This window comes from Vanellus vanellus (genome assembly GCF_965231255.1).
Source record: "Vanellus vanellus genome assembly, chromosome: 1".
Lineage (NCBI taxonomy): Eukaryota > Metazoa > Chordata > Aves > Charadriiformes > Charadriidae > Vanellus > Vanellus vanellus.
In genome coordinates, this window is record NC_138905.1 from 98,049,482 (window position 1) to 98,062,617 (window position 13,136).

The following is a 13,136-nucleotide window of genomic DNA, read 5'->3' on the forward strand; positions in this document are numbered from 1 at the left end:
CTTTTATCACTGAAGCAGATTAATGATATCCATACTATGCTTTGTGATGCTACAAATTAATTTATTTAATTAGTTTTAAGAATAAGTTCTTTGATGAAATGATGGACTTTGAGATATCACAGTAATTTCCACTGGATGTTTCCAGTTATTTTGAATCCTGCAATTCAGCCATTTGCTGTCTTAAAAAAATCGTTAAAACAAATGCACTGGAAGCTGAGATCTGATCCTGTAAGTGATGTAAATTTTGCCACTTGCTCTGAGTGAAGGAGAACACTGACAGCAGAAAGGGAACAATAAATATATACCTCACACCCAGCTTAGCACACTGTGAAAATTCTCATACACTGGTCACATCTCAAAATGTGAAAAATATTCTAACTACCACATGGTTTTATCTTTTCAATAGTAACAAAAGAAAAGAAGATTACAAAGTTTCCTAAAAAAACCCAAGAAAGCAGCAATCTTAAGAGCTATTCTGGAAATATTTGGCCTCTTCACTTTGAGTGTACTAAGAACAGAGTTGTCTTCTCTCTTTTCTAAAATTGGGAAGATTTTTAATTTGGCTTGCATCGATTTGGGCTCAAAAATAAAATGTCAAAGCCTGGAGTATCACTAACCACATAAAGAAAAAATGTATTTCCAACTAAGCAGCTGGAAGATGAGTGAATGAATTTGGGTATTAAACACACACTTGTGAATAATAAAGTGTACAGAGGAAGAGGTTACTAAAGAACTTTGCAAAAAAATATTGCTACAGTAGCATTAGGAATTAACAGTGCATCAGAGATTTAAAGTTTCCATGTTAATACAAACTGATCCAAGCCACAATGAACCACAGGATAATCACTCAAAAAAAAATACTAACCGCATTCTACTTTACAGAAGCTAGAACTGGAATTTACCTGAATACCATTAATATGATTCAAAAAGATTCCTTCTAGTCTTGCATGCCTCAGTTTACATAGGTCGGAGGACTGGTGCCATTAGTGTGTAATCAAAACACAGTATTATCATGTGCATTTGGCTTTTTTTTTTTGAACATTTGCAATCAAATCCTCAAATCTGAAAGAGTTTTTACATGTCAGAACTCAGTATCACTGCTGCATGAAGTGTTTTATTTGTTGGTTGGGATTTTTTTGTGGAAACTGTGTATAAAAGACCTTGAAGACTACAGGTCATGGAATTCATGTTAAACAGAAAGCTGCCCAACATCACTGTCAAAATACCTTTAAAAAGGCAGTTCATAGACAGAATAATGCATTTTACATTCAGATATTTCCTCTCTCAAAAGCAAAGGAATCTCAGAAGAAAAAAAAAAAAATCAGTAGTGAAGGCCACATACTTTTTGCATTTGATGAGCTGAAATGCAAAAAATCAATTAAAGCATCTTGTAAGAGGAAAAAAAAAAAAACAAACACAGAACTTCTGGATAGTGATGATTTAGTTGATGGGGTGGTCAGCACGGAAACTGTTGGGAATGCTACAGCAGAACTGACCACAATTACAAGGGAATATGAACAGGAACATAGTACAGGCATCAACTAGAAAACTGGAACTTACTGTAACTTGCCAACTTGTAAACAAGAAAAAGCATTTCACAGATTAAAAGTTCTAGGGAAGTAAACTTCTTTAAATTATTTTGTCAGTTCAACCCTGATTTAAAAAAGTATGGCTAGCAAAAATACATAAGCCTCAGCGTATTTATAAGTCTTGATCAGAGCAGCCATGAGCCTTTGATAAACGGCTGGAAACAAACACCCTTATATTAAGGATGAAAGAATAATATTCCGTTCTCTTCTTTCTCTCATTCCTCAATTCACACGTATATATGCAGAATTCACATGCTCCAAGAATATCTTGACGCTGCTATAGATTGAGACGTGGGGAGACTGGTGGAGGAAAACAGACAAACTCTCTTAAAATACTACGGGCCACGTCAACATTATTCTGGGCAATTTCAAGTGCCCTCTTGACTTCTTCAAAGGAATAGCCCTCTCCCATAAGTTTTGCAATTTTTGCATCCACATTTTCCGTGGAACTGTCAGAGCTGTATGCTTTCCTGTGGTGTATTTCTGGTGCAGTCCTCCGAGGAAGTGGTTTGGGGGGCCTGGCTGGTGCTTGTGAACCATCTGTTTCAAATAAAGGAGACAGAAATCATTGTAAATTTGCTTAAAATGGTGTTATAGGTAGGTCAAGCCTCAAGAACAGTTTAAAAAGTAAAATTCTAAAGAAATATGAGCAGATATTTTAATTCACTGATATATCTGAATTTAAAATTGGGACAGAAGCTGAATTCCTCAAGAACATCCAAAATGGAAATAACGTAGCAGAATACTATTTTAATAATATCATAGGAACATGCAAGTTACAATCTGAATTATCCGAAGTTGGAAGAGAAAGTATGATGAAACAAAGATGGTGAAACTAGCCAGACAAAATTTTAAAGGCTTTCTACTCTCAATCCACAGTTTGAGAACTTTTTCTTAGTCTATTTAAAAAAACCAAATGAACAAACAAACAAACAAAAAACCAAAAACAAACCACCCAACAAATTTGATCACAATTTTACTCAGGACTGTAAGTTGGGCAGAAGAGGAATCCAGCCAAATATGCCTGAGGGAAAAAAAATCCTTCACTTATTGGTACATCTTGCAGATTCTGTTCAGTCAATTGCAGTTGAGTTCATGCATAGCAGCTACACATAAGTACAGAAATAACTGGTTTCTCAAAAAAAATCTCTTGTTCAGTTATTTTCAGTGGTGAAAACAGAACACAACCCTTCCTCTCCAGTCCTTCTTTGGAAATATCTCCCCTTTCCTTCTCTTCTATGGAAACACTACCTTCACAGTTCATGCTGGTGCTAAGAATCATGATGTGCTGATGAAAAAAGCTAATATTCTAACTTGCTAATCTTCTGAGAGTCAAGAGTTTCGTGCTTAAGTAAACTTGGTTCTTTACTGAAACCTCTTTATCCTCACCGATTCCACAATAAGAAGCTTAAATACAAGCAGGCATAGAGCAGAAAACACTTTCAAGAGCAAAGTATTTAAAAAAAAAAAAAAAGTCTTTAATCCTTCAAAAAGGATTCTAAAAAGTTTCATCAACAGTGACTTTGATAGATAAATTAGAGGAATTTCAGGCTGTCATACTTCCTGTTTACTTACACTGACAGCAATAGCATTTTGCAGTGTTAAGTACTTCAGAGAGAGTTTTTTAGTGATGAAAGAATGTTGTATTTCTGCTATAGAAAATCAAGACTGTAACAGAAGAGTATTCTTTATATTTAAAATACTTGCATAACATATTAAAACCAGTTTTCTTTCACAAACATTTCAAACTATTTTAATATGCACATTTTGCTATGCATGTCATTTCTATAGAGGATGAAACAAAATTAATTTGCAAACTTTACATTTTCCCCTGGGCTTGAAGTACAGAAGAAATTCCTTATGCATAGATCAGATCTTTCTGTGTGAGTTACATGAGATATTTTTTGCTCTACCCAGACTAATACAGGCTAAAACCTGAAGTTTTTTCTTGTATAAAACCTTCACTTCGCTGAAGCTTCCAAACACACTTTCTTAAGCAATCACATCATTTAGAAAGGTCATTTTTAATTCTGTCAGCAGATTTGCAGCATAGGCATTTTATTCTTACTACAGCGACATCTCTCTATAGCACAGATACTTTAAGATCTTCAGACCTCTCTCTCTAACCCAATTTCCATTATTATTTTTTTAAGCACTGACATCTCTTTCAATATCTTCACATCCATATAAATTTTTAGCTGAAGCTGGGTATGACATTGGATCCTGAGCTTAAATATACTAAGCCTAAGCTGCATGTCCATCTGGACACTGAGATAGAGGTATTTAAGCAGGACTTTCCTTCCCAACCTCCCATTCTCTCTGATGTTTCAGCCCCTGTGGATGCCTAACTAAAAATTCAAATAGGTTTTCTAACTGTGTAATTCAATTAACAGTTTCTACAGCAAAAAGCTTCCTCCATCACTCACATTTCTGTAATTCAGCACTAGATTTAACCCGTCGGTAACGGGTTAGTATAAAGACAGCGACAGGCTCATTTAGTAAGTGTTTAAAAAGCACGGAAAAAGTTGTAAGGTGAGACCTCCGTAGCACAGTGGGAGAAGGATATTTGTAACGATGCCAACTGTCTGTTCCTCTCTGCTGTGAAATGGCCCTCTTTTCTTCCCTTGCTGCTTCTCCTGTATGTTCCACAGTCTTTCAGCAACAGACTGAGAAGCATCAGAGAATCAGGTGACGAAGGGTTGTTGTGCAAGGCCCTCTCTGGAGCAGTGGCAAGCAGCTACATCTAATCTAATTGGGGTACAGGATCAAAGTATACCCAGGGGACATCTACACTAAGGAAGTGACAGAGCAAGGAGAAAGTGAGAAAGAAGTAACTACACAAGCTGTTGGGTATGATCTTCATATTTTGCATTACTGTGGCACATTATTCCCCTTAGGGTTAACTGAAATCCACCCTGTAGTAATATGGAACATCCTTCCCCTAGCATTTCCATGTCAAGGAATTTCAATTTGCATGCAAGTGCTTTAGTAAGGCGAGGTGAGTGAATAGGCAGCCGACAAATATACTTAACTAGCCATTTGAATCCATTTCTTACAGAATAGCTAAATTCAGTAAAATACAGCAGATGCCTATATTAGAGACCTAATTGTCTTCTACCTTTCCCACATATCATTGGCTGTGCTAAGATAAAATATGCTAACTAGTATAGTATCTCTTTCTCTTGCTTTTATTGCAATAATTTTAAAAATTTGTATTTAAGAAATTTGAAAAACCATGCCATTGGGATAGTTAGGTGTATAGTGGAGAACTATTTCTTCAGTGTTCAATACTGAATACATCACTGAATTAGAATAAATTTCTCATTACATGTTGATTCAGTTAAATGTCATGACAGCGATCTTAAAAACAGTCAAACGAAAGCACAGAAGTTAAAGGACTCCCCATGCTACTCTAGGGAGCCAGTGGCTGAATTATAATTAGATTTGAGAGTGAATTACATTTCTTTTCCAGCTAGTTCGAAGAATCACCACGCAAAAGGGCTGAATTGAAGCATTTCCTAAGTGAACTGTTTAGTTCAGAATAAATGCAAAAACAAAAGTTCTGAGTAGAGTTACATCTCTACATTGTCTTTTTAAATCATAGATGAAGGTGAATCAGCTCATCCTGAAACTCATCAGTCCTGTTCTACAGAATTACTACCATTGTAAGAACAACTTTCCAATTAAGAGTATGACATGATCTATCACACAGTTTTCATTTAATTGAAATTAAATTGAATATCTTGCTGATTCAGAATGATATTTATAGCAAAGGTCAACACGTGGGTGTTTTAGAAGATGGCTGTGTGAAACATACAGATAGAAAAGTATTTATTAAGTGACATCAGAAAGCTCCAAGATTTGAAGTAGCAAACATCTTGCAGTAATTTAGGAAAATTAAAAATTGTTCTACCAGAGAACTGCAAGAATTGTAGGAAAACTCTGTACTTTAAATGGTAGTTATATCATTGTCATAATTTGTATAATAGAATAATTTAAAATATATCAGGTTAACATTGTAAGACAAATAGATCCCTTACAGTGTCACATATAAAACACTCATTATAAAACGATTTTTTTTTATAACAAGAAAAAAAACAAAAAAGAGAAACACAGTTATATTAGTAGAAGTATCCTCCCAAAAGTGCTACCAAAGGTATCAGACTAATCCTCAAATGTGCTATTTATTAAAAATTCTGTAGCACTCTTCAGGCTTACTTAACTTCCTCTGTACTTTAAGTTGGAAAAATATATTCTTTCATTCCTATACCACAGCAGAGATGAACTACATATTCCTAAGGAGAAACAGAATTACAATTAAAACATGCATCATTTTTCCACTTGTTACTGTTGCCATTAAACACAGATGGTCATTAGAACTGAAAGCCTAAATAAGTCCCTTCATTTCTTTATGCACTAGAAAAGAGTTTTCACATACAATTCACTCTTATCTGGAGAGCAAATAATGGTTCAAGCCATCACTTGGTTCCTTTCTTGAGCTTCCCCACACACCAAAATGATGCAGGTAGGACAATGCTCCCCCTTTCCCATATACCATGGACATGAATTGGTGAAAGTCCTTTGAAATGTAAGTAATGCTTCTTTTAATGTTTTATAATTATTTTAATGTATTTGATTTGCTTTCCTTTAAATACTATTTGTCTTGCCTGAAAACTATAAGCAAAATTTCTACGGCAGAAGAATTGGTTCTACTGGGCTCATTCCATTGCAAATGGAAGACGGAATTTTAATTTTTTTTGTTCTTGTTGCTTTATTAAAAAACATTTTAAAATTTTCTTAGAACTTCAGACAAACGTATTAGCAAAAAAGATCAGGAAACAATAATACTTGAGAGAGTGAAGCTACTTTTTGTGGTCCCTGCAGGACTTCTGATCTCTTGTGAGCTTTAAAAGTGGCAGAAAAATCTCTGCCTCTCTCAAAAAATAAGGAATACTAGAACTCACAAAAGCATTCAGTTTGGCAGCTGGTGAAATTGATGCCATAATATCTACACCTACAGACAACAGGTAGCCACTTCTACCTTTATTGCTGAACTTTAATCTCTATTATCCTTTGATGATTTCGTATTTTTGTAAAGCAATATTACCATTGGCATTTGTTGCCCAGAATGACAAAAACCTTATTGAACTTCATGGACAAAAGTTATTTGCTTCATAAAGTTGTAATTTTCTACAAGAACAATTTTCCACCTTACCTGAAGAGGGAGGAAGTTGATCATAATCTTGAGATGTCCTATTTGTTTTGACATTTTCTCCAGTTACTCTGCGAGCAGGGGGCAAAGGAACATGACCAGTTATTGGATCAAAATGGGGATCTGTAATAACAGAACAAAAAGGGTGTCTTAGAATAATTAGATTATTTGGGGAGGGCTGATGCATAGGACCTAGGCTTAAAATAGCCTCCCTTCAGACACAGGAGCCATGAATCCAAACAGAGGTGTTCCCCCATAACACGTGCATATATGCATGTATACATCCAAATTCAACGCTTGCACAGTAAATGTGCAACTGTGACAAAACAAGAGCACAGCTCAAAGATGGTCTGTCCTGCACTGGCCACGGCTCTTCTGTTTATATCCATGAGGTACCTTTAAATTACCCAACCCTGACACTGCTAGGATTGTGGCTGGCAAAGCATGGGAGACATTGCAGAGCCTGAAGCAGCACAATTAGAAATATGCCAGCTATCAAATTTGGTTAGAACTTGGTAACACTATGCTTTGCAGCTCACAAAGATCGCAGGGCAGATTTCCTATTCATACAGTTCCCAGCTACAGGTAAATATTACAGAGACTAGTAAGGCTGTGACTAGGCTTTTCAGTTCTCTCTGCTGATTACAGGAATAGAATTTATAAAATGGGAGAAATATATCGTCCTGGCATATTGTGCCTGCCTTTTTTTTTTGGCTATTGAGGATGCAGCTGAGCAAGTGTTAACATCATCCTGGACCTGGCTTCTGCTCTGGACTCATAAGAGCATTTGTATGTGAATGGAACTTTTCGCTGTTGTTGATGATGAGATTATTATTCTAATCTGACAGGCTCTGATGGATAGCTGAGAAATCGCCCCCAAGACTTGTACGGAAACCAATCATCAAAAACTCATCATAAATCATCTAGAGCAGTTTATTTGGCAAGATGCAAAGAGTAATATGGCTTTAGAACTACCATATGAATAAAAAAAGACCAATCTGCACAACCACGTGTGCCTAAGTAGATGTATACACTTATAAGATTAATGAAAACTGCTCCTATAAGATTGTATTCACTATGCAAATATGAAGAACAATACATGGCTGTAGACCCATTTTCCAGATTTTTAATTAAAAGCTATTAAGTGTTTTTTAACACTATCAGTGATTCTTCTTGTATTATTCGGAAATAACACTTAATAATTTAAAACTCTGCATGTTTCTGGGAACTGTGCACAGATCGACGGTGCTTGTGTGCGTGCATCTGTGCAAGGGCTTCTGTTTTTCCTCTTCATTCCCATTAGCACTGAATGGCGCAGCATGTGTTTCTGCATCAGATGATACAATTGATGCACCCATTCACACTGGACTGAATAACAAAAACGTTCCATAAAAGGTCATTCCTGTTCAACCTAAACTAGCTCACTTATCCCACAGCTAGCATCATTCACAAAGGTCAGCCTAACCCGCGACAACCTGTCAGGTGATTACGGAGTTGCACATGACTGCTTGTCACCTACATTCTGGCATTCCTGTGATACTATCGCCAAGACATTTCATTTATCCCTCTCCATGCAGCTTCTAAGAAAAACAGATAGGGGGAGGAAGACATCTAACCGCACCAGCAAGGTAGATAATGACTGAACATATTCCTGGGACAGGTAAACTTAAAACATGAACATCCTTTGCAATCTTCTACAGAGAAAAAAAAAGTAACTTCACAGGTATGCACTATAACCCACAAAATTCCTGTCGTAATCTGTACCATCAGCAGCAAATGTATTCAACTTAATTAACCTGACAATCAAACACTTTTCAACTGAAAGACAAAATTGTAAATTGTGAACATAGCTTTTGTACCTTTTACAAGCAAAATACTGGACTGAAAAGCACCGCAGTGATTTATGGGGAGAGACAGCTGAAAAACAGACTTATCAAAAAGGTTATGAACCACAGGCGCCTGCAACTGTGTTCACAATTAATATAGGTCTAGCAACAAAATTTTACAACGATTCTAACAAAGCAGGATGTTCTTTTCCCTTATTTCCTAGTTTTTCCCCAAGTTTCAACTTGAAAAAAAAACTTGAAAAAAACCTTGAATTATGTTTTATTATAGGAAACAACAGAGCTAACAAAAGGATACAGGCTAGTATTGCAGTTTACAACAGAAAACTTGGCATTTCGCGAGTAACGACTCTTACTAGAAAAGTACAGTTTACCAAAACGTCTAGCATGGTATAGAAATATTGACTGTATTTCATTACTTTGTGATAATGAAAAGTTAAGTCTTTTTATATTCTGAGTTGTTTCATCTCCACCATTAAAAAAACCCAAACTTATTTTAAAATATTTTGTATAATGAAGTATAGGCAAATTAAATAAAACACATTCATTCCTTTGTATTCCTACCAGAATGAAGGAACAGTTCATGTCCTGAAGAAGGTCGGCTTCCTGAGCCTGCAGGTTTTGTATGCTCAATCATGCTGTGCCGCGCAGGTGGTGGTGGTGGTGGCAGTGAAGGGGGTGAGCTATCAAACACATCTTCACCTGCATTTTAGAAAAGAATTATTAGATGAGCAAAACATCATTAAGAATGTAGAATAAAGAGTGAAGCTTAAAATTTATTTTCCTCTGGCTGCTGAGGCTGTCACTCCTAGGGTTCATCTAGCAGTTCAGTGACTCCAGTAATGAAATTGTAAACCTGACTCTTACTATACACAATCCTCTTCTAAAACATGCTCTGAATGACCTTTTGCAGTGCTCAGTTTCTTTCCTCGGATGGGGGGAGAGATTTCTTTTAATGGCTCAATTGCAAAAAGTGTATTATAACGAAAGCTTTCACTGAACATCATTGTAGAATAGCAGCTATGTTCTAGTGGCTAAGCAAAAATATTTATATTCAAAAACCTATGCTGACTACATTGAATCTGCTACATTTATACTGTGTATTATCTCTGTCTGCTGTTCTAAAGCTCTGACCCCAGATATAAACTGAATTTTCTAGGGCTTGGCAAAAGAAGGTATCCCTTAGACAAAGGTGGCGCAGCCAGGACTAGAGTTATCAAGCTGTGTGATTTTTACGTGCTCTTCTGCCTTCAATTCTATGTACTCTTGCAACTCTGAAACGCTTCAGGGACCAGAGAGAGTATAACGGAGGAACACGGCAAACGTTCAAAAGGTTTTATGGAACCAGAAAATTGGATGATGACACATACACTGCAGTCTAACAATCATGCAGCTGAGTTTGTCAATGAAGGTGTGGGTGGTGGCCAAGCACAGACCCAGTACATACACAGAGCTCACCGACTTTTGTGTAGGAGAACAAAACAGAACAGAAATCAGGTTTGGAAAAGATAGCTTTTGGTGATTGTAGCCAGCAGTGAGTTTTGAACTGCCTCTTAATAGTGGGGAAAAAAAAAAAAAACACCCCAGAAATAAACTTATTAATTTAATTTAGTTTTCTTTGAATTAAATACCACCTCTTTGGCATTCTTCATATTTGATAAAAGAAATGGAATTATTTAAGCCACAATAGGAAAAACCTTCCACTCTTGCATTAAATTGCAATGCTCAAACTTCACATTGAGGGACAAAAAAATATTATTTATTTCAGGAAAAATGGTTTTGCTTTTCTTTATAGCTTGAACACAGATTTAGTATGCTTTTTCATCTGTCTTGCATGAGGGCTAATAGACAGATACTAAGTACAGATCATTGTCACAAATATTGACTCACAGCTGTCATATTTAGCACATAGCTTGTTTGGTACTGGTAACACACTCAACATTGGTTGTTTTTCAGTACACATGGTGTTTGGTTCATCTAGGCAATGTTAACGATTAAATGTTATCAGCAAAACGTCTGCAACCTAAAGGGGGCACCAGAAGATCATAATCGGAGGGTGTCCTGTTGAGCAAAGAGCTGTGTTTTGGGTTGTCTCTGGTAGGAGGTCGTGCAGGTGGCAAAGGTACCGGAACAGTAGGTGCGTCATAGACATCTCCTGAATGACACAATCACAAGAAGTGAATGTTTTCTTGGTGTACCCCTAGAACAGCACAGAGTAAATTTTCTTGCTAAATAGCGAAAAATAAAAACATACCTAACTCTGGATGTTTTGATTTCTTCATCTCAGATGTAGTACTGTGTGTCCCATTTGTTACTCCAGCACATTGACCATTCTCACACACCCTGCAGACAGACATTAAACAGGAAGCAATCAACCAGTTATCCAAGTATTAATTCCCAGAATGACCAAGTACCTGAGCTGACAGTCCATTACACGGAAACAAATGAAAGATGATAAGCTGCACCAATTTTAAACTTTATGCTTTTTATATTGAGAGCAGATACTGGTTAACCATCAATAAAACTCCTTTGAACTCATTTCTTGGTGGGATACTGACATGGCTTAAATGACTTACTCAAGGTCGCAATACAAGATGGAGGAAGAACTAACATTAAACAGTCCTCCCTTCAAAGCTCAGGTCACTAGTTTATTCATGTAATCAAGTCACAGACTCAATCCTGTTCACCTTCCGAGCTGTTGAATTTTCCCCAGCAGAAATATGGTAAAGGGAAATGTGGATTTTGGTAATTACCCACGCTGAAGTACACAGAAAAGTCATTAAACAAAATAAAACAAAACAACAACAAAAAACCCCAAAGAAAACACCACAACACGCCACTAGCAATAACAACTTACAACTAAACTCTTAGGCAAACATAAAAAAAAAAAAAATAAAAAATTGAACGTGCCAAAGCAGTTTTGCAGGCACCTATTCATTTCTGTATCAAAAAGCTGTCTCATACTTTTACCACAGTTTAAAATGGAAGCATATTATACCCTCGAAATTAAACAACAGTATCAAATTAAATATGAACATCGTCTAAACCAAACACTACAAAGTTGCCTATAATCTTGTCAGAAAAATACTGGAGATTTTTTTTGTAAGATGACTCTGTTCAAATACTGCAGGGAAAAACATAGAACAAAGCCTTTTCATAATATTAAATATTGTTTAAATAAATGTGAAAGAATTGGGAAATTAACTCTGTCATTGGAACTGTGGACCCTGCATATTCAGAAAGAACTAGAGAGTTTCTTTGGAAAAAGGCCACCACACTAAGCAATTCCAGCTTAAAAATAAAAATCCCAACCCACCACGCACCATTATTACTAAATACTGCCAAATCTGCTAGAGCTATGTACAGCTAAAATTTCAGATCTTGGGTTTTTACCAATAGTACGAACATTAATAAACCTATCAGCTTTGGCCATATGGAAAGGAGGGATGAATAAGGTCTGGAATCATTTAAAATATATGAAGAGGAAAGAGGAAGTGAAATTGTGTTTGTCGTCCCAAGAGTTACAACTAAGAGTAATGAAATCAATGTAAGAATAATTACAAGGCTTAAACAAACAAAACAAAAAAAAACCTAACGGTAAGGGCTGTTTTGTTATGAATTAATTTCCCCAGGGAAGTGGTAGAGGAAGTATTGCTTCTATCTTTCAAATTAGATTGGCTCAATCTCTCAAATGCAGTGGATGCAACATTTCCTTTGACTCCTCAGCATATACACTAAACAACTAAGAATATTTTCTACTTTAATTTGAATCTATTCTGCATTTTCAATAATCTAACCAGTCACAGGCACTAAGATAACTTAACATGGCATCACTTCAGAAGTCTTCAGATCACAATGAAACCAGTTAAGTGATCAGTTTACAAATCATTCTGAAATACCTGTTTATGCCAACAGTAAACACCAGGAAAAAAGGCAGTAAATGAGTACTAACAAGCAAGCCCTCTGTCCTTTGCTCTTCCTTTTGGAAAAAGCTTTATTAGGAAAAGTTAGCGAATGTAATAATGTATCATTCTTCTAACAGTAGCCTAATTAGTAATGCTGAAATCCTTTTCCTCCATTTCTTATTGCTGAACTTGCCCCATACCTGGGAAGAGATGATCAGCTGTAACAAACCAGACAATTAACTGATCTGCCAGAAAATAAGACTGTGAATCTTTTTTATTATTATTCTTGCAATATTTTTAGCATTGCTGTATTTACTGGTAAAAGCAAAAAGTCTTAGAGGAAATACAAATTTGGGGGTTAGGTTGGAGGGATGACATAGTTCCTAAATTCCAAAACATTCAGAAGAAATTTTGCAGGCTCTTTAGTATACTGAAAACTCAAAACTACTATGGAAGAACTGAGGAAGCAACACTTAGGAAAGAGATAAGAGAAGGTGACACTGGGGGACAGAACTGAAAGGTGTTAAAAATTTATAATTAAAAAAAAATAATAAAAATTGTTGTTAACAGTTTTGCTAAACAATAC

General features: G+C 36.0%; 1 protein-coding gene across 1 annotated transcript in view; it reads right to left on the reverse strand.

The window, feature by feature from the left end:
* Positions 1-1,866: 1,866 nt before the first annotated feature.
* Positions 1,867-13,136, reverse strand: part of CBLB (Cbl proto-oncogene B) — a gene marked incomplete at both ends in the record, with an annotated part of 129,938 nt that continues 118,668 nt past the window's right edge. Inside the window, 5 exons of the mRNA XM_082491655.1 lie at positions 1,867-2,129; positions 6,805-6,924; positions 9,210-9,347; positions 10,669-10,800; positions 10,900-10,988. Of these exons, the coding sequence (XP_082347781.1) occupies positions 1,867-2,129; positions 6,805-6,924; positions 9,210-9,347; positions 10,669-10,800; positions 10,900-10,988 (742 nt within the window). The remainder of the gene's footprint in view (positions 2,130-6,804; positions 6,925-9,209; positions 9,348-10,668; positions 10,801-10,899; positions 10,989-13,136) is intronic.